General features: G+C 40.8%; 1 protein-coding gene and 1 pseudogene across 2 annotated transcripts in view; both read left to right on the top strand.

Annotated features, from left to right (window-relative positions):
- MYO3A (myosin IIIA) overlaps window positions 1-24,670 on the top strand; it is a gene marked incomplete at its 5' end in the record, with an annotated part of 224,003 nt that overhangs the window by 189,198 nt on the left and 10,135 nt on the right. Inside the window, one exon of the mRNA XM_080811651.1 lies at window positions 18,976-19,082. Coding sequence (XP_080667777.1) covers window positions 18,976-19,082 — 107 coding nt within the window. The remainder of the gene's footprint in view (window positions 1-18,975; window positions 19,083-24,670) is intronic.
- Window positions 19,117-23,161, top strand: LOC308348021 (protein ARV1-like; annotated as a pseudogene). Its single transcript has 2 exons — window positions 19,117-19,212; window positions 22,303-23,161. The product of its transcript is annotated as a protein ARV1-like (transcript).

Consider the following 24,670-nt stretch of genomic DNA (forward strand, 5'->3'; position numbering starts at 1 on the left):
GAGATGGGGAGGGAGGAGAGCCTACTGATGTTTTGCTATGACTTACACTTTTAAACATCTCAGGGACTGTGTGTATGTGTGTTTAATAAAAATTGTGTATATTTAAGGTGCACCACTTGATGATTTGATACAAAATACACACAGCGAAATGATTACTACAGTCAAGCTACTTAACATACCTTGTCTTCACACAGTTATCATTGGGTGTGTGTATGACGTGAGTGCCCAAGACAGAGTCTCTTAGCCAATTTCCAGTATTTAGTACGGTATTAAAAACTATAATCCTCATGCTGTGTATTAGATCTCTAGACTTAGTGATCGTACATAACTGCAACCATGTGCCCCATAACCAACATCTCATATCCTCCCACCTCCCCGTGGCTGCTAACCACAGTTCTGTTCTCTGCTTCCGTGCATTTGATTTTTTTTTTTTAGATTCTACATACAAGATCATGCATTTTTCTTCTTTCTCTGTTTCATGTATTTCACTTAGCCTAATGTCTTCCTGATTTACTCATACTATCCCAAATGGCAAGACTCCCTTCTTTCTCATCGCTGAATAATGCTCCATTGTGTACGTGGGTGCGGGCACGCCGCGTCGTCTTTATTCACCTGTTGGTGGACACTTTGGTTGTTTTCATGTCTTGGCTATTGTGAGTAATGCTGCAGTGAACATGGGAGCACAGATATCTCTTCGAGGTACTGATTTCGTTTCCTTTGGTTATGTACCCAGAAGTGAGATTGCTGGATGGGAGGGTAGTTCTAGTTTTCTTTTTTTGAGGAACCTCCATATTGTTTTCCAGACTGGCCACACCAGTTTGCATCCCCACCGTGTGTAAGTGTCCCCTTTCTCCACATTCTCGCCACAGTTGTTTCTCTTGCCTTCTTGATAATATGCCTCCTAGCAGATGTTGAAATGATATCACATTGGGATTTTGATCTGTATTTTCTGGATGATGAGTGATATTGAACTCCTTTTCATTTACTATTGGCCATTGCTATATCTTCTTTGGAATAACGTCACTTCGGGTCATTTGCCAAATTTTAAACTGGGGTTGCTTGTTTTCTTGCTATTGAGTTGTGTGAGTTCCCTGTATATTTTGGATATTAACTGTTTATCTGATATTCACTCTTTACCTGATAGATGATTTGCAAATACCTTCTCCTATCCCATACACCACCTTTTTATTTTGCTGATGGTTTCCTTTGCCTAGCAGAAGCTATTTTGATAGTTTCCTAAGCTTTGAGTGTTGTATCCAAAAAACTATTGCCAAAGCCAATGTCAAGGAACTTGTTCCCTGTGTCTTATTCTAGGATTTTTATGGCTTCAGGTTTCATGTTTAAGTCTTTAATCTGTTTTGAGGTGCTTTTTTTTTGCAATGTAAGAGGAGTCCAGTTTTATTTTTTTGCCAGTGGATATCGAGTTTCCCCAGCACCATCTGTTGAAGGAACTATCCTTTCCCCTTGTGTCTTCTGGGTGTCCCCGTCAAAAATTAGTTGACCGTATATGCTTGGGTTCATTTCTGCATTCTCTATTCTGTTCCATTGATCTTGGTGTCTGTTTTCATGCCAACATCCTACTCTCTTGGTTACTCTAACTTCATAATATAGCTTGAAATCAGGAAGTATGATGCTTCCAACTCTGTTTTTCTCTCTCAGAATTCTCTGTTGAGGACTTTGGAGAGAACTAAAGCAGCAGAGTATTATCAGAAAGTTGAATTCATTCACTTTATTCTTCAATCTGACATTTTTTAAATGGACCTAAGAAAAATGCCAGGAATAAAATTTCAGTTATGTGGAAAGGATTGTTAATTTAGTGACATTTCTTTAACTTCAGGTTTAGAGGAGAAAGAGCCTTTTTGTTCTATAGAGAGAGGTTACATACTCCATGATGCTTTTTTAAGGCGAACTTGGCAAACATCTGAGTTGTCCTGTGTCCCAGAGAACAGCAGGGGAAGAGCCCACAAAAGACTGTGAAGTGGCCTAAAGACACAGAGGATCTGGGTGGACCCGACAACCCAGAACCAAGGAGAAAGGGAAGACGTTGGCAGAAGTAGTAGATGCTAGTGACCAGAGACTAGAGAGCAGTTACTCTCAGCAGATGCCAGTGAAAGTCTGAGATGTAGCTCCAGAGCGGAAGGACTAACTTCATTGATGCTGTGAGGCTGCAAAAGCACCCCCCCACCCCACTCCCAACCTGGATGTGGCCCCGGGGAGAAAAGAGGAGGGTCAGAAACCTCAAATGACTAAGTTTACTCAGAAGACACTAAGAAAATTGAAAGAGACTGAGTTTAACTCAGACTCATTAAAAATAATGGAACACTTGGGGCTCCTGGATGGCTCAGTCGGTTGAGTAGCCAACTTGTGATTTCGGCTCAGGTCATAATCTCAAGGTTCATGGGATCCAGCCCCCCGCATCAGCCCTGCGCTCAGCAGGGAGCCTGCTTGAGAGTCTCTCCCGCTGCCCCTCCCCCATTCATGCACATGCACTCCCTCAAATAAATAAATAAATCTTTTAAAAAAAATAATAATGTAACACTAGAAAATGGAAATGAGCACTAAAGGGTAAAAATTAAGTCTAGTTTTAGGAAAATCAGATTGCATTTTTTACATCTGAATTGTTGTACACCGAAAACTCAACCCTGCAATGGACAACTGCATTTTTGAAAGATCATTCCTGTTGAGTTGTAGGGATAACATTTGATGGCACAGAGGATACATGTGGAAGGCCAGCAAGAGATGATGGTGGTTTGGATGCAGTGGTGGCTGAGGTGGTGACTGTTAGAGGCCAAGTTTAGTCGATAGAAGACCTGCTAGCTAGGCCGGTGGATAAGTATGTGGCTACGGAAGCCACGAGATCATTCAGGAAGTCATTGATGGTGAGAAGAGAAGGGAGCCTAGGGTAAGAGTTCAGACCCATACAGATCAGGGAGAGAGGAACCAGCAAAGAGGGGCAACTGGGGAGGAGAGAAGAACATGGGGGATCCCAATACCCTAGAAGGTCCATGAAGAAGATTTTTGGGGTGTCGTGTAGAATGATGCTGACAGAGTCAATTAAGAAGAGAATTATAAACTATACGTTGAATTTCCTATGCATTGACAACTACTTACTAAATTCACAGAGTTTTTTTAATGTCAGAATAGATACAAATGGAAAAGGGGATGTAAATAATCATTGTGCTACATTTGGGGAAATTTCACCCACTATATCTGCTAGGCTTTATCATTGGAGAGAATCTATATTCATGTACTTTAAAGATCTATGCAACTTTTTAAAAAATTTCTTGAGTAGTTTGTGAAAATTTATGGCAAATATAGTAAAGAATTCCAACTGAGGGGTGTCTGGGTGCCTCAGTCAGTTAAGCATCTGCCTTCAGCTCAGGTCGTGATCCCAGAGTCCGGGGATAGGGTCCTGGGTTCCTTGCTCAGTGGGGAGCCTGTTTCTCCCTCTACCTATCATACCCTCTGCTTGCGCTCTCCCTTCCTCTCTCTCTCTCTCTGAAAATAAATAAAATCTTAAAAAAAAAAAAAAAAGGAAGAGAAAAGAATTCCAACTGCGATCACAAATTGGGCCAGATTTTGCTTTGTCAATTGTCAATATTTAATCCCTGCCCTGGTTCTGGATCCATCATTGTACCTTTACATGTGCTTTTCTTACCTCAGAAGAGGCAAACTCCAGTCTAAGTTTTAGACTCTGATTCTCTTTATAAAACAAACCAAGTTTCCTAATCACCTAACCACATTTAAGCCAAGAACGCCCATATCCCATTCCCTGTTTCTCCAGTTCTAGTGGTTTTTCCCCGGTATCTTCCGACACCTGCTGGCGTCACAAACTTCACACAGGTGCACACTTGTTGGAGGAAGTGGATTATGACTACAGTAGTCAGCATTTACTCATCCTCAAAGTCATTTTATGTAAATTAGCTTTGTCCTCCTCAAATAGATTTTCAACCCTCAGCCAGCAGGACCATGTTATATACCACTCTCTACTCATTTTCCTGTTACCCTATTTATTACACATTCATCACACAGTAGACACTCAGTAGCTGCTTATTAATTAGCCAGGAAGCTGCTTAATTTCCTCCAAGAATTAAAGTAGATCAAGTGTAGTGGCCAGTGGAGTGAAGATTTGAACCTATGGATTTTGTAAGAACAAAAAAGGCAACATTACATTATTTAAATGTTCACTGATTTTTATATATTATCTGATTTTCAACCCCTCCAGTCAGAGAAAAAAAAAACGTTCTTTAAAAAAAGAGAGAGAGAGAGATTTATTTATGGGACACCTCAGTGGCTCCGTCAGTTAACGTCTGCCTTCAGCTCAGGTCATGATCTCAGGGTCCTGGGATCGAGCCCCGCATCGGGCTCACAGGGAGCCTCCTTCTCCCTCTGCCTCTGCTGCTGTTCTCCCTGCTTGCACTCTCCCTCGCTCTCTCTCACAAATAAATAAATAAATAAAGTCTTTTAAAATATTTGTTTATTTATTTTAGAGAGAGCATGGCAGGGGGCGGGGGCAAAGGGAAAGGGAGAGAGAAACTCAAGCAGACACTGTGCCGAGCCCAGAGCCCCACTTGATCTCACAACCCTGAAATCACGACCTTAGTCAAAACCAAGAGTTGGATGTTTAACCAACTGTGCCATCCAGGCGCCCCCGGTAAAGACGTTCTTATAATATATAGAAGTCCTGTTTCCTTAGATCATCAGAATTAGTAAGCGCTGACTCGGGCAGCCACCCTCACCTGTGGAGGCGGATTTAGCTGACGCACTCTTAGCTCAGGTTCCTCAGTCCACCCCGGCAGTACGGACCTTCATGGCAAACTGTGCCTCCCCACGAAGAATTTCAGTTGGGAGACCAAAGTCAAGCTCATTTATAAGAAAGTCCATCGTTAAAATAAGCCCAAGAGTCACGTGTATTTTCTTTTATTTGACAGACGGAGATCACAAGTAGGCAGAGAGGCAGGCAGAGAGAGAGAGGGGGAAGCAGGCTCCTTGCTGAGCAGAGAGTCCGATGAGGAACTCGATCCCAGGACCCTGAGATCATGACCTGAGCCGAAGGCAGAGGCTTAACCCACTGAGCCACCCAGGTGCCCTCACCTGAAATTTTAATTGTCTCATGAGTCTCAGAAATCAATAGGCATCTCCAACTATCTGCCACTCCAGACTCTGTTGTAGGACTCAGTAAGCTTTAGCTGGATTCTATAAAGTGGTCTGGGAGAACGTCTTACCTATTCTAAAAAAAAAAAAAAAAAAAAAAAGCCCAAGAAAGCATGGATAGTGAGCAAAGATAATTAAATATTTCTTTTTTTTTTTTTGTAAGATTTTATTTGTTTATTTGAGAGAGGGGGAGAGCGCACGAGCAGAGAGGTAGGGGCAGAAAGCGAGGGATAAAGAGTCTCCCCACTGAGCAGGGAGCCTGTTGAGGGGCTGGATTCCAGGACCCTGGGATCCTGGGACCTGACCCGAAGGCAGATGCTTAACCAACTGAGCCACCCAGGTGCTCCAATAACTAAACTTTTCAAGTTAATTTTAATAAGCTATAACCTTTCCCTGTAAGGTTTCTCTCTCTGTGAGATGTATTTTTTAATGTGCACAAGTGTCAAGGTAAAATAATGTCCAAATGAAGACTGAGCAGCTAGTTAAGAAATTTAAAAATAAAGTAAGGTAAGTACATGAACTACTTATTTTGTATCTTTCTTTTGATAGCAGTTTTAATCAATTGAACCTGACAGGTGCTAACTGCACTTGCATTTCTGTTGAGAGAAATGTAGTGTAAGGTATGTATACCTAGAGCATAGCCGTTGGGTCAGACATCCTAATACGTTCTGTTGTGTTCCTAAGCATACAGTGACATTGCGTTATTTTTCCCTGCCTGGTGTTTGGGGGAGATGTTTTGCTTCCTAATTATGGTACACCTGGCGATTTGTTTTGACCATTGTGAAGAGAAGAAAAAAGATTAATTGCAGGACAAATTCTGGGAACACAAAAGCATATTCTCTTTCTTTCTGTTTACAAAGAAGCTGTGACTATCCAACAGGCTGTAATTTTTTTAATGGGTTGCAAGGTTAACAAATAAGGATGCTATTGTAATTCTCATGCTTCATTTACATAATACCAACAGGATATTCAACACTAGATTAAAGCAGTCCCTTGCCATGTACACATGCAGTGGATATAATACAGATGCTTTTAGGTTGCTTTGAGAGTAAATGTCAGGGGGAAAAAATCATAATTTTCCAATGATTTCTAAATTTTTATGGCATTTAGACTCATGCAATGACCTGTCATACGTTCAGTTATTATGATGCAGATTTGATCTGCTTGATTATTTAGGATTGCCTCTCACCTTGCCATTGTGATGCCAGCACCTAGAAATGCATTTTGCAGACTCTCCAAGAATATATGTCCACCTGTGTCTGTCCACATGCTCACATACATGGGAAAGCTAGCTAGCTCAAATAATGTTGGCTTAGGTATTTTATAGAATTATTTTTTCAGTAAGAGTGAAAAATAAAGAGACTTCAGAAGTTCTATTGCTTCCCACCCAGTACTTCTCTTCCTGAGTTTATTTGCTATCCCTCTTTCTTCATAAGAAGTAATACTAACTCTCCAAGTCTCTTAAGAAGAAAAGTCAGTATATAAAATTAAATTACTTTATTTACAATCTTACAATTCAGTGAGAATCATTTAATTACATACTAAATACTAATCATATGAAGGAGTTTATTTCACATAAGTTTACAGTCTAAATTATGGATTTCTGATGAATTAACTGAATTAGTTCAGACAAAACACTTGACCCAGAAGCCTCTGATGGAAACAGCTGCACTTTTGGCACTCAAAATATTTCCCCTCATTCTGCACTTTTTATCTGCTCTAAACTGTGGAGGTAGCTAATACACTTCCTATCATGTAGCTAATATACTTTCCCCCAACTTCCCATTAAAGTTTTGATTAAAATGCACATAAAAATAGCAATAATATCAGCAGCACTGGAAACTGAGTTTCTTCTTTACCTATTTTGATACCATACTACTTAGCTACGTGGGATCAATTCAAAGAGAAATTATATAGCAGAGTTAATACAATAGTATAATTAACACCATAAACTCATGTCTATCTATAATTTCACATCCTGTAGAGACAATACCTTTTTTTCAAATATCTGGTGTATTTTTTTAAAAATGTTCTTTTTTTTTTAGTTTTTATTTTAATTTCAATTAACATACAGTGTAATATTAGTTTCAGGGATATGATACAGTGATTCAGTACTTCCAGTACAACTAGTACAACACCTAGTACTCACCACAGATTGAATATTATTAATATTTCCCTTTGCCTTTTGCCTCTCTCTTGGTCTCTCTCCCTTCCCCAATCTCTTTTGTTTCTTCTAACTAGACACACTAGGCCGGTCCACAAACTCCCCCTAATTGTAATCAAACGAGATTACATTTTCTAACCATAATGCAATTGAGATAGAATTGAAAAACACATATCATCAAATTAAAAATCAGTAAGATAATATGAAGTAAATAAATTATAATTAGAGCTATAAAATATTTTTAATTAATAAAAATGGGAGTAGCCACTTATAAAAACTATGAATGGGTTGCATCCAGGTCTATACACATAGGAAAATTCAAATCATTAAATGTTTTCATTATTAACTGAGAAAAAATAGTGAAAAAAGAATGTAAGTTGAGAAGTTTTTAAAGGAGATTCAAGGTTATTCAACACCAGGAAAAACAGAAAAAATAAATAATTACGATATGACAAAAATATACCAAATATCTAAATGAAGCTAAGCTAATAGTTTTATTTGAAAATAACTTGATAAGTATTTGAAAATAAAACAACAAAATAAATTCCTAATTACTTAAAAAAGAATCCACAAAAAATTACAAGTAAGAACATTATAACAAATGCAGTTGATAATACCAAAATCCTACCATACCATAAATGCAGTCAATTTCACAAAAACAACTTGGGGATGAAATATAAATTTCTGAAAAGAAGTCAGTCAACATGATGATGTGTCTGTCAAAGAAAAGTTGACAAGAACTCAGTATTTTAGACAACTACATTTAAAGTTCATGAGACAAGTAATTCCCACGTTATGTAATCTGAGAAAAGAAGGGTAATATAGAAAATTACCTATTTTATGAAGTTCACGTACCCTGAAACCAAAGTCTGACAGGTAACAGTTTAGAAAGGAAGGAGGGAAGGGGGTAGGGAGGAATGGAAGGAAGCTATGAGTCAATCTCACGATTTAGAGGTAAAACTCCTAAGTGCAATACTAATTGAAAGCAATATTACATTAAGAGACTCTCTAAATAGCACATATTAATGGAACATGGTATCAAAAGGTCAAAAGAAAAAAGTCATCTTGATAAACACTGAAACAGTTTTCAATAAAATAACACCTGGTCCTGATGAAAAGCAAATTAAAAATAGGAGGAGATTCTTTATTGATAAGAATGAAGACCACAGTTCTTAAGCCAATTGTCAACATCATTATTTCCTGTAAAACACAGGAAGCAGTTCCATTAGAAAGTAGGATTAAGATAAGGATGCTAGTGACTATACTCTTCTACATTATTTGGGAACTTCTAACTGATGTAATGAAACAGGAAAAGGAAGTCTTTTTTTTTTAACTCTTTAAAAATTTTTATTTATTTATTTTTGAGAAAGAGAAAGAGAGAGCATGAGCACAGGCCTGGAGGAGGGGAGGGGCAGAGGGAGAAGCAGACTCCCCGCTGAGCAGGGAGCCCAATGAGGTACTTGATCCCAGGACCCTGGGATCATGACCTGAGCCAAAGGCAGACGCTTAAATGACTGAGCCACCCAGGCACCCCAGTGAACAGAAGTTACTATAAAAGCATAGCTATTGAAAAGGAGAAGTTGTAAGGGAATTAGTAGAAAACATGAATTTCAGTCTTGAAAACGCAAGGAGTGAACCAAAATGATGGGTACTAACAATATTCAGCGAGGATATATATGTGAATAGGTAAGTAGATATTCTTTCCTGTGAAAATGTATAATGGGAAAAGAGCACATTAGAAATAATAACCCAAAAAGGTGGAGGAGTTTGAAATAAAGCTGGCAAGAAGACCACAAAGAGGCAAAAAAGATGTGGATAATGGAATGACACACTGTTTCTGGATTGGAACATAAGATATTATAAACAAGGACTATTCTAAAATTCATTTCTAGATTGAAAAAGAAAACTGCATTCAATCTCTATGAGATTTTCTTTAGAACTTGAGATGTCCCTAAAGATCATTTGTAAATTTCAGGAAAAAAGAATAATTACAAAGGAGGACTTTATTTATTAGATAGTAAAATGAATAACATGAAGCTCTAATAATTAAAACCATAGGCCTCTGTTATAAAAATCAACCACAGACTAAAGAAGTAGGATAGCCCTAAAATTAACCCTAATATATATCAAAACCTGTCACAAAAAGACACACAGCAAAACAATAAGAGGTAAGTGGATAATTTGTAAAATTTTTCTGATGTGGAGAGAAGAAATGAGATCATCCTACTTCAGGCTGGATATGCAATTATTTCCCAGATACGTTAATGATTTCATTGTAAGAAATAAACCAAAAGCAACCAAATGAAATTAACTAAGTCTGCACAATCTCTGCTTAGGAAAGAATCCAACATAAGAAGTAATAAAAGGAATTTTTAAATTTTAAAGGAAGAGATAAGATAGCTTTGGACTGCATAAACATTTAAACCTTCGAGAGATTATCAAGTGTCATTAGAAGTTAAAGAACCAAACACAAGATAAGAAAGTTAGAACAAATGGAAAAGGTGAACATGTGTATTGCCCAAAGGGCTCTTATAAATAATCAGGAAAAACATTAACATCCCCAATGGAAAAATGGGCACAAGACGTTGATTAATGCAAGTGACAAATAAGAATATATATGATCACCCTAGAAATGCAAGTTAGAGCAAGTTGTTGTTTTTTACTTAGCAAAATGGCAAGGATGAAAAAATATTTAACAGTGATGAGAATGTTTAACTTTTCTCAAACACTAATTTAATTATTTAATTATTCTCATTTAATTATTCTCAAACACTAATGGTAAGACTGTAGAGCCAACGTTTCGAAAGTGATTTGGCAATATAGAAAAAAATGGAAATAGGTGTGCACCATTGACCCAATAAACCCACTTATGAGGACATAGCCTAAGGAAACAACTGCAAGAGGAAAAATTTATGTACTGGCAAAAAATAAAATGAGACAAGAAGAAAATGATTAATAAGTAATGACACGTCCATAGATGGAATATTAACAGCCCCGAAAATTCATTTTTCAAAGAATAACCTTGGCAAACGGCTACCTAACCTAACTACTGGATAAAATATTACAAAATTGGAATTTGAATGCTGTGAATAATCAGCTTAACCTTCCTCCCTGTGAGGCGGTTCATTAAGAAGAGCACCTGGACAAAAGGCTCTAGAAAAGCCAGGTGTACTGGCTGAGGGAGAACGAGGTGCGCACTCTCCAGAGAGTGGACCTTCTCCATCCCTCGCTGACTTGGGCCTTCAGATCCACCTCTGCATCAAATTAAGAATCGGAATAATGTTGCTATTGCAGCCTGGTACAGAGCCTCCACTGCCATGTGTGGGAAGACTAGAGCGTCACCTCCAGATACGTCCTCTTTGTTGCCAGGCTGGCTTGGGTCACTGAGAGCCTTCTTGACGTTTCCTCCAGCCATGCTCAAGACCAGACAGGCTCTACTCGGGAATAATGGCTTACTAAAACTATGAGCCTTTCTCACCCCACCTTGACAGGAACCACCTAATCTGCGTGTTACCAAGTAGGAGCAGAGGGCAAGAAGAGAGTAAACGTTGTGTGCTTAGAATCAGATAACGTTCTTCTATTCTGTGTTTTCCAAAGGCCAATCTGAGAAAATGAGTATGATCAGTCTATCTGAAACTGGGCTCTTTGGGAAAAATTAACATTGGTTCCCCCTCAGGCTATCTACACAGATATTTTTCAGATAGATTAAGATCTTCTGTTCTTCAAAAACAGCCAAGATGTAATGAGGGGGCCTTAAATACAGTTCTCTGGGCAAGTAGGCTTGTGTTTTTTTGTGTGACCGCATCCATAGTCCCGTGGACAGTCGCTCAGCATGACAGTTCGCCATCCCCCACGAAGAAGGCCCTCTCGAGAGATCATCAGTGTCACCGTGTGTATTCTCTCTTAGGGCGCCCTGCTTGGATGACTGTGCACGAGTGTGCAAGACAGCTGCGAGTAAGGACATAACCAACCCCACGACTAGAACAGAGCTAGGCTTTGAGGACTCTAGTCCAAGACTTCAGCCCAACGAGGGTGCCAGCCACCGAAAGCAGATATGTAGTGATCATGTCCAAGAGCCAAATAATAATCTGGAGGGCATGTCTCTTTGTTCCACACACCCCCTCCACAAATAGAGCAGCTTTATTCTCCTCTGTTTCTCCTGTGACCTAAATAGAATAGACATGAGGGGTAGGCTTGGAGGGCAGCACCTTACCTAAACCTAGGAACACGATTTAAAAACCAAATGCTCACTTCTCAAGGTTCTGGATATTAGTGCAATGTGCCTACATCAGGGAGTGGCAAAAAGCTGAAAAGCCCATGCCTTACAGAATAAGCACAGATGCACGTTGGCTCTGGGACATCAGTTTTTGGTTGGTAGAAAAGAACGAGCCAAAGGAGTCCCTTGGGCAGTCCTAAATGGGGATGGAGGCCAGTAGCTGCCCATCGAGAAGGTCAAAGGAAGCCTGTGAGTCAGACCCAGGGAATGGTAAGGCATCCCCAGCGCGGGAAGGACCCTCAGAATAGCAGAAGCACCTCCCTTTAGAACCCTTTCCCTCGGGTAGACTCAAGAGAGCACAGACAGACCAGACAGGAAAGCAAGTGGCCAAATCCAGGGTAACCACCAGAAATGAAAATGTCTCCAGAACGTGCACAGTGCCAGGGAGAGAGGACCAGTGTAGACTGAACTGTATCTTGTCTTTTCCACATTGGCTGGCGTGGCTGTGGAAACAGTACCTTCTGGAAGGCAGGCTGCAGTCCTGAGTGCATGAATTCCGCCTTTGACATGCAGCAATGAATATTCCTCCCTTCTAAGATTTCCTATAGGTCAAATGTATTGCTTAAAGCTCACAGACTGTCAGCAGTAAATGGGAAATTTACAAAGAACTAAAAAATGGATTTCTTAAACAATTACAATAACAGAAGTGCCTTTCTGTTTCATTAATATCTGATTTAGATGATCCTTATGCAAATTATATTCTCAATGTAAACTTAAGTAAAATAGTTAATTATTATTAAAATGAGAATAATATGGAGATAATAAGTTTCTAAAGCAAATATTGCCAATGACTTTTAAGCTTTCTTCCCAAAAAAAATATTGAACTGTTGGTCCTTTCATTAGTCAAGGAAATGTGCATTCCTGGTAAACTAAACCACCTAAATATTACCAGAACTACAGTATAAATAAATATTTTACCTTCTGGTTATTTAATGTAGCAATAACCTTTACAAGCTAATATTTATCATGCGCATCACACAAAACAGTCACAAACCTAATTTTGCTACTGCCAACATTGATACTCTGCTGATAATTTGGGATTACAAATGTTTATGTCACTTACGTAATTAAGGGGTTAGAATGACGTTAGCAGACAGTGTTTGTACCCCCCCAGAAGAACAAAAATTTAGAGGGCAAAATCAACTTGCCTTTCTGGAATATTTGTATGCTGATAAGCTCATGGGAAGTTTGGTCTTCAAAAATAAAAAATAGTCTGGGGAAATTTAATTTAAATGCAATCAGACCCTGTTGAACACACTCATCAATAATTTTCACTTACTGGCTGGCCACTTTGCATGGCAATATCTTAAGTGAGACACCCTTTTAAGAACATTCAGCCCTCTGCTTCTCATTATCCTGGTGAAGGAAAAAAGTCCGTGGATGAACATGAGAACGGATTCTGCAAGATACAAGAATTAAACAGAACTTCTTAAAATTCAATGCATTTTGACATTTTTTTAATCTCTATAATATACACACACCTACATGCCTATTTGTAATTTTTCATAAATGAAGTATTCTTTGATATTCCCTTTTTCCCGTTTCCTTCCCTCTGTTGTCCCTCCCTAACCCACATTGCCTGCCCCCTCAAGACAACCTTTATCCTAAAGCCTGTATTCTTTCATCGCTTCTGCAGATATACACACATGCGCTTATACCCACATACACATACAAAGATTTTTGTCATTGTTTTATATAAATAAGATCATCCTATAAATGCCTACACATCTTGCTTTTCTCCTTCAGTTCCTTAGCAGGATTCCCTGCCCATCAGCTGGCATAGCTCTAACTCATTCTTTTTACTGGCTAGATAATATTTCATGTGTATATCACAGTGACTTAAGTAAACTTTTCTCTCTTGCTAAACATTCACTGTTTCAATCCTCAGCCATTATGAAAGAGGTTGCAGAAAACATCTTCGAGAAAATGTCCCGGTATGCCAGGATTTTTTGTGGGATAAATTCCCAGGGTAGGGTTATTGAGTTGAAAGGTATGTTTAGTTTTGATAGACTGCTTTCCCAAAAGCCCTATCAATCAGCATTTTCTTCAACAATTTGTGAGAACATACTTTTTGTTTTTACATCCTACTCAGTACTGTTGTTAACCTTCTACTTAATCTTTGCTAAATGTCCCTAAAGTAAAATGATATTTTCTTGTTATTTTAACCTATATTGGTCTACTAGCCAGCGCTGGCACCTTTCTCTGTTTATTGACTTTTTAGATTTGCTCATCTTGAACTTCCTTTTTAAACCTTTTGCCCTTTTTTTCTGCTGGTCTGTATTTTTGTGGTCATTTGCTAACACTTTTATGTATTACAAATACAGTCCCTTGACTTCTCGTTCGTATGGTAAATATAGTTTTCCAAATCTATCTTGTGTCTTCTGACTTTGTTGCCGTATTACTCTTTATTTATTTTTAATAGCCAAATATGTCTACTTTTTTACGACTTCTGGATTTTGGTTAAGATATTCGTACCCCTAGATTGTTCCTGAAGTCCTCTGGTTTCTCTTTCAAGAGTTTTATTGGTTCTTCTCTTTATGCTTATCTTGGAAGCATCAGGAATTTATTTTCCTGTAAAGAGTGAGAATGGTGATGCAGTTCACAAAATTCACTTACCACTCTGTCTCTGAGCTAAAATGGATCCATCTAACCTCTTAGCATCTCCAAACACCTACCACATGGAGAACAACCATGAAAAGGCGGGAGGACATCAAAACCTAAGTCATGATCTCTACCACTCAAAAATGTATGGCTCCACTTAAAAAAAAAAAAAATCACAGATAAAAAGAGTAAGATTTCATATGTTTGTCTAGGGCTGCATGACAAAGTTCCACAGATGGTAGTTTAAACAACAGAAATTTATTTCCTCATAGTGCTGGAGACTAGGAACCCAAAATCTCTATGTTGGCAAGGTTGGTTTCTTCTGAGGTCGCTCTCCTCGGCTTGTAGATGGCAGTCTTCTCCCTGTGCCTTTCCGCGGTCTTCCTTCTGTGTGAGTCTGTGTCCTAATCTCCTCTTCTTATAAGAACACAGTCATACTGGATCAGGACCCATCCTTGTCACCTCACTTTAAAGACGTTTTCTCCAGTCATATTCTGAGGTACTGGGGGTTAGGTCTTTCACCTGTGAATTTTGAGTGGATACAACTCATTTCAAATGATCTGTACAGCCTGTGAGTACTGTTAGTGTCCCTGAGAGGAGGGGGTCACTGGACAGTCGGTAAGAGCTTCATAGAAAAGCATGCTTAAGGAGCGCCTGGGTGGCTCAGTGGGTTAAGGCCTCTGCCTTTGGCTCAGGTCATGATCTCAGGGTCCTGGGATCGAGCCCCGTATCCGGCTTTCTGCTCAGCGGGGATCCTGCTTCCCCCTCTCTTCTGCCTGCCTCTCTGCCTACTTGTGATCTCTTTGTGTCAAATAATAAATAAAATCTTTAGAAAAGAAAGAAAAGCATGCTTAAGATTTCAGTGAGGCCATGAGAAGCTTTTCTGTGAGAAAATGAGAATAAGCAAAGTGATGGCTATAGACATGGTGTGTCAGGGTTCAGTGAAGTAAGTAGACTGACCTGAGGTGATAGTTCATTTTGGGGGGAAGTGGGTTATAAAATTGGAACTGCCGAGATTCTAAGTAATCTAGATTTAGGAGAAGTTTAGGCTTAATCAAAGAAGAAGAAAAAAAAGCATCATAAACTTTTGAAAAGTAAAACTTCATAATTAAAATGATACTTAAGGGGGGGGGGGAAGCTGGTTTTCATTTGTGAGATGAAACATGGAGAACAGGTGAAGGCTGTGCCATAATTATTAAATGAACATTTTAGCCCAGAGTGGTAGCAATGGTAGACAGAAAGAAACAGTGGGTGACTATTAGACATCTCAAAGTATGTATCCCAAAATTGACAGAAGTTGATGATTATCTGTTTATAGGAAATGAGCAAAAGGGATAAGGCAAAGGTGATGTCCACATTTTGAGCTGGAGCGGGGTGGGGGTGGGGGACAGAAATGATGATGCTGTGCCATGGAGCTTGTGATATATAGAATCCTACATGGAGAAGAAAGTGACCACCAGTGCATTTGAGCCTGAGAGTTTGAGATGGAAGTACTCAACAGGGCATAGACGTTGGGACAGGAGCTCTGGCGGGGTGAGAACGTCAACCCTAAGCTGGGCATCCGTAAGCTATTCAGTATGGACTACACTGTGGGAAGTGCAAGGAACAAAGAGGGGAGTGACTCAGTCCAGGAGGCAAAGGGATTATGTGCTCATCCAGCAACATTTTATTAAGCACTGACTGTATGTCAAGCATGTCCTTAAGTGCCAGGAATACGAAGATAAATCAGATAAGGGATCGCCCCTCCAAAATCTCACCCTCAGTCATGAAGGTCAGGGGTGGTCGATAATGCTAAATGAGAAAGTCAGCCATTGAGGGACAGATAAAGGGCCTTTGTATTTGTCCATCAACTGGTCACCCTTGACTTTGTAGAAGGCAGTTTCAATAGTCTGGGTAATAGAAATGAGATTGAATGGGGGAACCTTTGATGAGACAGTGGAGACAAGAGCCAGGACTCTTTATTGCCAGACTGGTTCTGTTTTCCACTCTCCTGGCCTTTATTCAGATTCTTTGCCACCTTCCGCTTAATTAACTTCTGTTACAATAGTACAGCCCTGATATTTTAATTCAGACTTTAACATTAAAACCAAGTTAGGGCACCTGGGTGGCTCAGTTGGTTAAGTATCTGCTTTCAGCTCAGACCGTGATCTCAAGGTCCTGGGATCAAGTCTCACATCCGGCTCTCTGCTCAGTGGAGAGTCTGCTGCTCCCTCTCCCTCTGCTGCTGCCCCTGCTCCTGCTCTCTCTCTATATATATATCTATATGTATCTGTCTCTCAAATAAATAAATAAAACCTTTTAAAAATAAGTAAATAAAGTCAAGTTAAAATTTAGTCACAGGGCAGTTTCATGCTTCTAAAAACATAATATCTTCATACCATAGGTTTGTTTCTTGCCATTCAGATTCAAATGAATAACATAAGAGGATAAAACCAAAACATTTTACAATGATAAGACTTTGCAAGAGCCATAGAAGCTGTTTAATAAGCACTGAGAGATGATGAGCAGGAGAAAGAAAAAACTAAAAGACCGCTATTTGTGCTGGTGGCAAGAATCCAGCTTTTATCATCTTTCCTGGTGTTTGTGAAAATCTAGGACAGGATCTGAAAGGGCTCAGATACTTGGATTCTCTCCACTCCTTTTTCTGTCCCTGTAGAGAGGAACAGAGAGAGAGAACAGGAGACAAATCTCCAGAGATTAGTTGGAAAAGTGCTTTCACTCTTCCTATCACTGATCTCTATTAACAGGGTCTCCTTAACGAAGATCTCATTTTCTTTGTTCTTATTCAAAAAAGAATGTATGATTTCTGGGGTTGTCTCTGATTGTTCCATGCATTACACGTCTATAAAGTACTCCCAGCTAGCTGATCTATCTTTGCCATCCAGCAGTTTCTCATAGATTCTGAAATGAATGAGCTAGATTATGTGAGAATATGAATGCCATCATGATAAGCATGTTCACCTAGTGGACTGGGCATGAGACTAGAAATTTAGACAACTTCGAGTCTCTATCCTGGTTGAAACTGGTTTGCACTACCAGTCATGGTTATTTACACATAGTAGAGATATTCACTGATTTGATTCTATTTGATTTGAGTTGGTTAGTATGGTTTGGAGAAATTCAGTTTCTCTGTGTATTTCTACATGTAGATGAGGAATCATTCCTTCCCCTTTATTACACAAATTCATGCTCTATTATTGCCTTTAAAGTCCAGCCAACAAACATATGGTCAGATGTAAGTTGAATATAAGTCATTCTCCAATAAGCACCCCTATCCTATTCCCACCCTGATCTTGATTTTGATCTTGATGTATCCACTGAACAGACATTTCTGCACAAAAGCAGTCAGGGGATGCAGTGGTCATGAATCATGACAAACAGACAAATATTTGCTGAGATGCCCATTGGCTCTGTAAATGTAAAGCCACGTGTGATGAGCACTACCAGCCCAGTGCACAGAGCGTCAGAAACTAATGATGCTGCTGCAGCTTTAAGAACGTGGCTACATTGAAAAAAGAGCAGAAGACGACGACGACAAACTTTATTCTTTCTTGATGAAGGTTTTTAAAGTCAGGTCTGAATACCCTAATAGCTTGAGGTTCTACATTTAGAAGGGAATCAAGCCTGCAAATTAGCAGTGTTCTTATTCGGGCACAAATTAGGAGATGGTCCTTGAAGTAGAGATTGGATGGAGCATGGCTTGGATGGATTTCTGTGCATTGAGTTTGTATCCTGAGGCTTTATGGAATTATCAGGTCCAGCATGTTTTTAACAGAGTTTTTCGGGTTTTCTATGTGGGGTGTCCTGTCACCTACAAAGAGTGAAAGTCTTATTTCTTCTTTGCCAATTTAGATGCCTTTTATTTCTTTTTGTTGTCTGACGCTGAGGCTAGGACCTCCAAGACCCTGTTGAATAAAAGTGGTGAGAATGAACATCCCTGTCTTCTTCCTGACTTTGGAGGAAAACTCTCAATTTTTCCCCATCAAGGATATTAGCTGAGTTTTTCATAAATGGCCTTTATTATGTTTAGGTATGTGCCCTCAAAAACTACTTTGTTGAGGGGTTTTATCATGAATACGTGTGTACCTTGTCAGCTGTTCTTTCTGTATCTATTGAAATGATCATATGGTTCTTACCCTTTCTTTTATTAATGTGATGTATCATGTTGATTGATTCGTGACTAGTGAACCACCCTTGCAACCCCAGGATTAAATCCCTAGGTTGATAGTAGTGAGTGATTTTTTTTTTCAATGTATTGTTGGGTTCGGTTTGCTAGTATCTTGTAGAGTATTTCCACGTCTATGTTCATCAGAGATACTGGCCTGCGGTTTTGCTCTCAGGGTAATGCTGGCCTCATAGAATGAATTTGGAAGCTCTCCTTCCTTTTCTATGTTTTGGAATAGTTTGAGAAGAATAGGTATTAACTCTTCTTTAAATGTGTGGCATAATACCCCTTTTGAAGAATTTTCTGATAGCTTCAACTCCTCTCCCCATCATCCTCTGAATTTCTGTACGCCATTCCACATTACCAAACTATGCATTTCTTTTCTTCCCCTTCTTTCCTTTCCCTTATCTCTCAAAGCCCCAGATCACCAAACAATCAGAGGAATCTGTGGTGAGGAGTATGACAAGGGTTGGTTGGGGAAACAAAGGTCTTTCCTCTTTCTCCCAGCTTGAGCCCCAGTTGTATGTATATAATTTCTTATTTACCCCAAAAGAAGACGTTGCTTGATAACCGTCCTTGTAATTGAATGCTTGTTTATGATCACCTTTCTCGCAGGTATCTCTAAAGAAGAAGAGCCAAAAATATTGAGACCCCCAAGACGGCCCCGGAAACCCAAAACGTTAAATAGCCCTGAGGACTCCACATATTATTACCTGCTACATGTAAGTGGCTCACTCTTACTACCAGATGGGAGCCATGGCATCCACTAAGACCCCTCTTCGTCCTCGTCCAAGCCTGCCCCCACACTCCTGTAAATTCCCCCACCCCGTCCTCCAGCAGTCTTCTCTGAGCGTGCATTAGTTGAGCTGAGATGCAAATACCAACCCAGAAAGAGAAGTGGTCGTTAACAGGAGCTCTCCAGAGAGCCACCTCTGGTCAAAGGGCAAGCTTAAGGAAAAGAAGAAAGGGAAAGAGGAAGAAAGAGACATTTACTTAAGCCACCTTTTAAATTCCAGGCTTAGAAGGAGGGGTGTTCACACACACTGTGACATCTAATCCTATGAAGAGCCCTTCAGGTGGTGTCCTCCTCTCACTGGTCAGGCCTCAGACGCAGATAGACACCCCAAGCTGCCAGGGTCATTAGCTATGTGCAGTAAGAGGGTACCGCACAGCTCCTGCTTACTCCCTGTGTGCAACCTGCCAGCCTGCGCTTCCTCTCTTGCTCCTGCTCTCCGTGAAATGCCGCCATCATCCACTGGTGACCTGGACCAAGAACCTGGGAATCGTCCTGGATCTTGCCCTCTCTCTCATTCCTAACATCCAATCTGTCGCCTAAAGCAGGGCTTCTCCTGGCCAAGGCTCACTCCCATGCATGCCGTGTCTCGGACCCCAGGGGCAACACTCTAGACCACCTTCATTCCTCACCTAGAATATTTCAGGCTGCCAATCTTGGTGTCTCCAGCCCCTACCAGAATGTTTCTCTAGACCATCTTGTGAGAGTGTTCCTCCCTTGCTGATCCCTCTGAGAGCTCAGCAGTTCCTTCAGCATGAAGTCCAGATGCTGGAGAGACCCTCCTCGGGGCCTCAGGACTACTCATCAGCCCCTTCTCCAGGCCCCATGTCCACTCGCCACGGCTAACTGCTGGAAATCCCGACAGCCACGGCTTTCCTCTCACGTTCCTCAGACCTTTGCACCTGCTGATCCTTCCCTCTGCCATGCTTATTCCCTCTTCCACCCCCACTGCCACAAGGAGAGGGCAAGGATTCTCCCCCACACCCAGAGAATGCTTCCCATCTGTTGGAATTTTTCCTAGCTTTTCGGCAGAAAATGGAGCTCCCACTTGACTTCCAAGTCAAACAGTCTCCTAGTCCTCTCTTCTTTCTGGGGGTTTCTCTCCAGTGTCTTTGGAAGGCTCCCCTTCCACATTGGTGTTGCCTAGTCCTCAACCTTAGGCTCTCTTCTCCTCTCACTACCTTTGGACAATGACCTCTCATGACCTCAGTTACTACCGATTCCCAAATCTTCGCCTCTTGCCAGATCTCTCCCAAGCTCCACACTCAGATCTCAAACTGGCTAGTGTTTGTCTTACATACTATACATGGATATGCAGACACACACACACACACACACACACACACACAGCTTTACTGAGATATGCCATATACCATACAATTCGCCCACCTAAAATATACAATAAAATGGTTTTCATTATATTCAGAGCTGTACAGCCATCACCATAATCAGTTTTAGAATATTTTCATCACCCCCAAAAGAAACTCCATACCCATTAACAGTCATTCCCCATCCCCTCCCTCCAGCCCGAGGCAACCACTAATCTATAATCTATGTTCTGAACATTTCATATAAATAGAAATGTGTGACACATGGTCCCTGTGAATGAACAATCAGCTCTTTTTACAAAACAGCAATCAGAATAAAATCCCGACTCCTCCCCCTTTCTCAACTTTCATATCCAAAAACCTACCTCTCAAATATCTCCTGAATTTCTATTTCTTTCCACACCATGTGCCCAGCATTCCCAGTTGATGTTTCTGCATCTGTCCTCCCTCTCAGTTCTCTTGTTTTGCTCCCCTTCTCATTAATGAATCTTTCACACTGTACAGTTGGGTTTCTAAAATCAACATCTGGTGGCACCACCCTCTGATGGAAAACCTCGTAATGACTTCCTAGTGTCCTGTGATAGAAGGGCTGGTCAACGTCAGAGCCTTGCTTACTTTCCCGGCCTCCTGACATTCATTCACCCCTTTTTTCTCTCCTCTCCAGCCATTCCCTCTCGTTAACCTGTACCCGAGCTTCACGTTGTCAGTAGACAGTTGTCCCTGGACATGCTCTGTCCTCAGCCCAGAACCACTTCCTTTTTCTGTTCTCACCTTATGGGGACAAAATACCCCAGCCTCGATGTCTTTTTCTTCAGGAAGACTTCTGATACTCCCAAATCCCAAAGGGGCTCTTCCTTTGTCCTCCCGAAGCAGTCCTCACATCCCTGTCACCACGCTGTATCCCGCCAAAGAGGGACTGAGGTGGTTTCCATGAGGTCAAGGAGTTCATAGTCGACGTGCGATAAACATTGTGGTACAGATGAGCGCAGAGCAGTGTGAGCGAAATACAATCAGAAGTAAATCGAGGAAGCAGAAGTTCCAGAGAGCTCCATTTGACACTTACATTATAAAAATCTTGAAAACGGACTTTTTTTCTACACTGCCCACCCCAAAAGGAAGCTCGTAGCCTGACATGTGTTTGTGTGGTGAAATGGAAAGAAGAGCAGAGATCAAGATTAGAAATTACCAGATGTTCCCTCTTAAACCTGAATGGAAGTGGTAGATGGTGCTCAGTGACCTTTATTAACTGCAGCCAGAATGACCATTGACTGTGAGGGCTTCAACAACGGATGCCACTCTCGACATGAAAGCTGATAAGAGATTGAAATAAGGTGCAGTGTCTGTTACCGACGATGGCCTGCTCAGCGGGATCATGCAGCAGCAGATCCTGACCCTCACAGATGAGTCCTGGCCCTCCAGAAGTTGACTTTGCTTTCCTATTACTCTTTTTTTCATCAATGTAGAGGGTTTAATACCTCTTCAACCATTAAGGACTTGAATTCTTTTTATAACCCTAAGTCTTGAAATCTGTGGCTTCCATGAAAAATAAAGCACAGAAACCCAGGATATTAGTATAAGCAATAACATACGACATGGTCATCTTTATCTGGCCCTTACCCAAATTTGGGGCATGACGCAGAGTGGAATCTATAGCTGTAGATATGGGACCCACATGCTTTAACCAGGAAAACACTTTCTGGACTTTTAGGTTGGCTGTAGTTGCACGGAAGTGGGCACCAGTAGGTAGAGTTGTAACCACCGGGCAAGGGGAACATGGAGCGGGAGGCAGCCAATGCCACGGAAGCTTTGGCCTCCTGCTAGTACAAGTGCATTGAATGCAACCAGGGGGCCAAGAAGTTGTACCAAGACGGTGACTGTGGAGTGAAGGTAACCGTTGGCAAATCCTGCCATAAAACCTGTAGACAGACATATCGAGTATGATCCTGTTATCATCTTGATTAATGCTATTTTATGCAAAGCCCAGGCCTTAGAGGCATCTTCTTTTCAATACTAAAACAAACGTGCAGGAAAAATTCTGCACATTTTGTTTGCTTTGTGAAGCATTCCTAAGGTGGTGGCGGCTGCAAGATTCAAACCAGAACACTGAACCTGACGATTTCATCAGATATACCAAGAAATGGGATTTCTCCAACATGTTTGCAGTTGCTTCTCTGGAACAAACTGCCTTTTTTTGGTTGGCATTTTTACTTTCCTGTGGGTAGAACGAACAATGACAGTAGGGAAGGAAAAAAAAATAACCTCAACTTCATTTTGTTGTTGAAAGCATTATTATTATCTAGCTGTGGAAAATTCTTATGCTTCCAGCTGTTATTTGGGAACATGACGACACACTCCTGTGCCCCAGGCTCATTACAGTATTTGTCCTTAAATCAAATTTTCAGGCAATTAAAGTGACCCTGAAGATCAACTGAAAGCTCTCCTTTGGGCCATCTTGAGTGGCTTACTGATGGAGAGCACCACGGTCTACTTCTTCCAGAGGATGGAATGGGATATAGGACGGGATTGTGTGATCTATAAATCTCAAGACTTTAGAAGAGTTGTATTCTTTATTATATGTAGTATGACCAACTGCATCCAAAAAAGAGAAGACATAAAATACAAACCAAGCACCTCATTTCTGTTGAGGAAAATGAAGCAAAGATTTGGATATAGTTCCTGAAAAAGAAAGCAATGCTTATGGCATTGGAATCCCCCCCCAAACTGCCATGCCTAACCCCCTCCTCATATAAGAAACAACCAAACCACACAGAGACACCCACAGACACAAGGAATGTGGCTCTAGGGAATGAGGTATGCGATAAGTGAAGATTATGCATGATAGACAACTTCTGGTAAAGCATTTGAATTGAAGGAGGAACATGAATTCATGATTCACACTTAATAAAAGATCTGTGTTTCGAAAAACAAAAACACTTCCTGTAATTTTAAATGGTTTTCATGATACTCTTTCTAAATTATACTACACACTGTAAACCTTTTCTTCATGACCCAAGGCCACTGAGGGAAAAATGGCTGTATTTATTTAGATTTATGAGGTAGCATCCCATCTCTCTGTATTCTCCTGGCCCTGCTTCATTTTCTTCAGAGATAAAGAAATATGCGTGTTCTCTCCTCCTGTCTGCCACTCCGCTCCAGAATATGTGCTCTGTGAAGGCAGGGACTCACTAGATGTTACAGCCCCTCTGCTGAGCCATGGGGTTCAAGCCCCTGCCCCTCCCCACACAAAGAGATCTGTGCCCCCTTGCTTCACCTTTTCCTATAGTTCTTGTTTCTCCTTGGAGGTCCCTTCTTTCCATGGTCATTCTGACTACCCGAAACCAATACCAGCTCTCTTCTATGGTGTGAGGCTCTTAATCTCTTACATCTAGGAAACATTGCTGCTTTGTTAAAGATTTGTTTAGTTTAGAGAGAAAGGCATAAGTATGAGCAGGGGGAAGGGCAGAGGGAGTGGGGGAAAGAGAGAGAAGCAGACTCCGGGGAGCAGGGAGCCCCGCACGGGGCTCGGTCTCTGGACCCTGAGATCATGACCTGAGCCAAAATTAAGAGTTAATGCTTATCTGACTGAGTCATGCAGGCACCCCTGAAACATTGCTATTTTTGTGTCCAAAATCAGAGTGAGCTGAGCACACACACCCTGTCGTTTCTGGTACTCAGCTGTGCAGCCATGAGCAAAAGTGATGGGTCCACAGTTTCCTCCAAAACTGAGGAACTAAATACAATCACTTCAAAGGTCCTTCCAGTTTTATTATTTTCTCTAGTCCCTTCCCTAAACTAGTAGGTAGGGAAGAGGAGTAGGTAGTTTAGCTGTTGGGATATGGTGTTTTTCTTCTTCTACATTTTGGCTCCTCCTTCATCCTTGTGAAGCCATCTAAGTAAATAAAGTGTTCGTGTGTTTCCAAAAGGAATGTAAGATTGTGTCCACCATAATGTGACAGATATGAATTTTAAAATTCTGAGGAGGGTTTGTAGTGTAGCTGACTGAGGACAGATTGTTGAGAGTCCTCTAAGCAAAGGACTCCCTCTTCCAAAGGCCTCCTCAAGAAATAGCCTCCCCAGAACATCTTCTCCTTGTGCCATCTTTATCTCCTTCTTGCACTCCCTTCTTCACTCTAGCTCTACGAGAAACTGCCACTGGACATTTGCTTCTCTCTTTTCATTTCAAATTTCA

Source organism: Martes martes (genome assembly GCF_963455335.1).
Source record: "Martes martes genome assembly, chromosome: 8".
NCBI classification, from domain to species: domain Eukaryota; kingdom Metazoa; phylum Chordata; class Mammalia; order Carnivora; family Mustelidae; genus Martes; species Martes martes.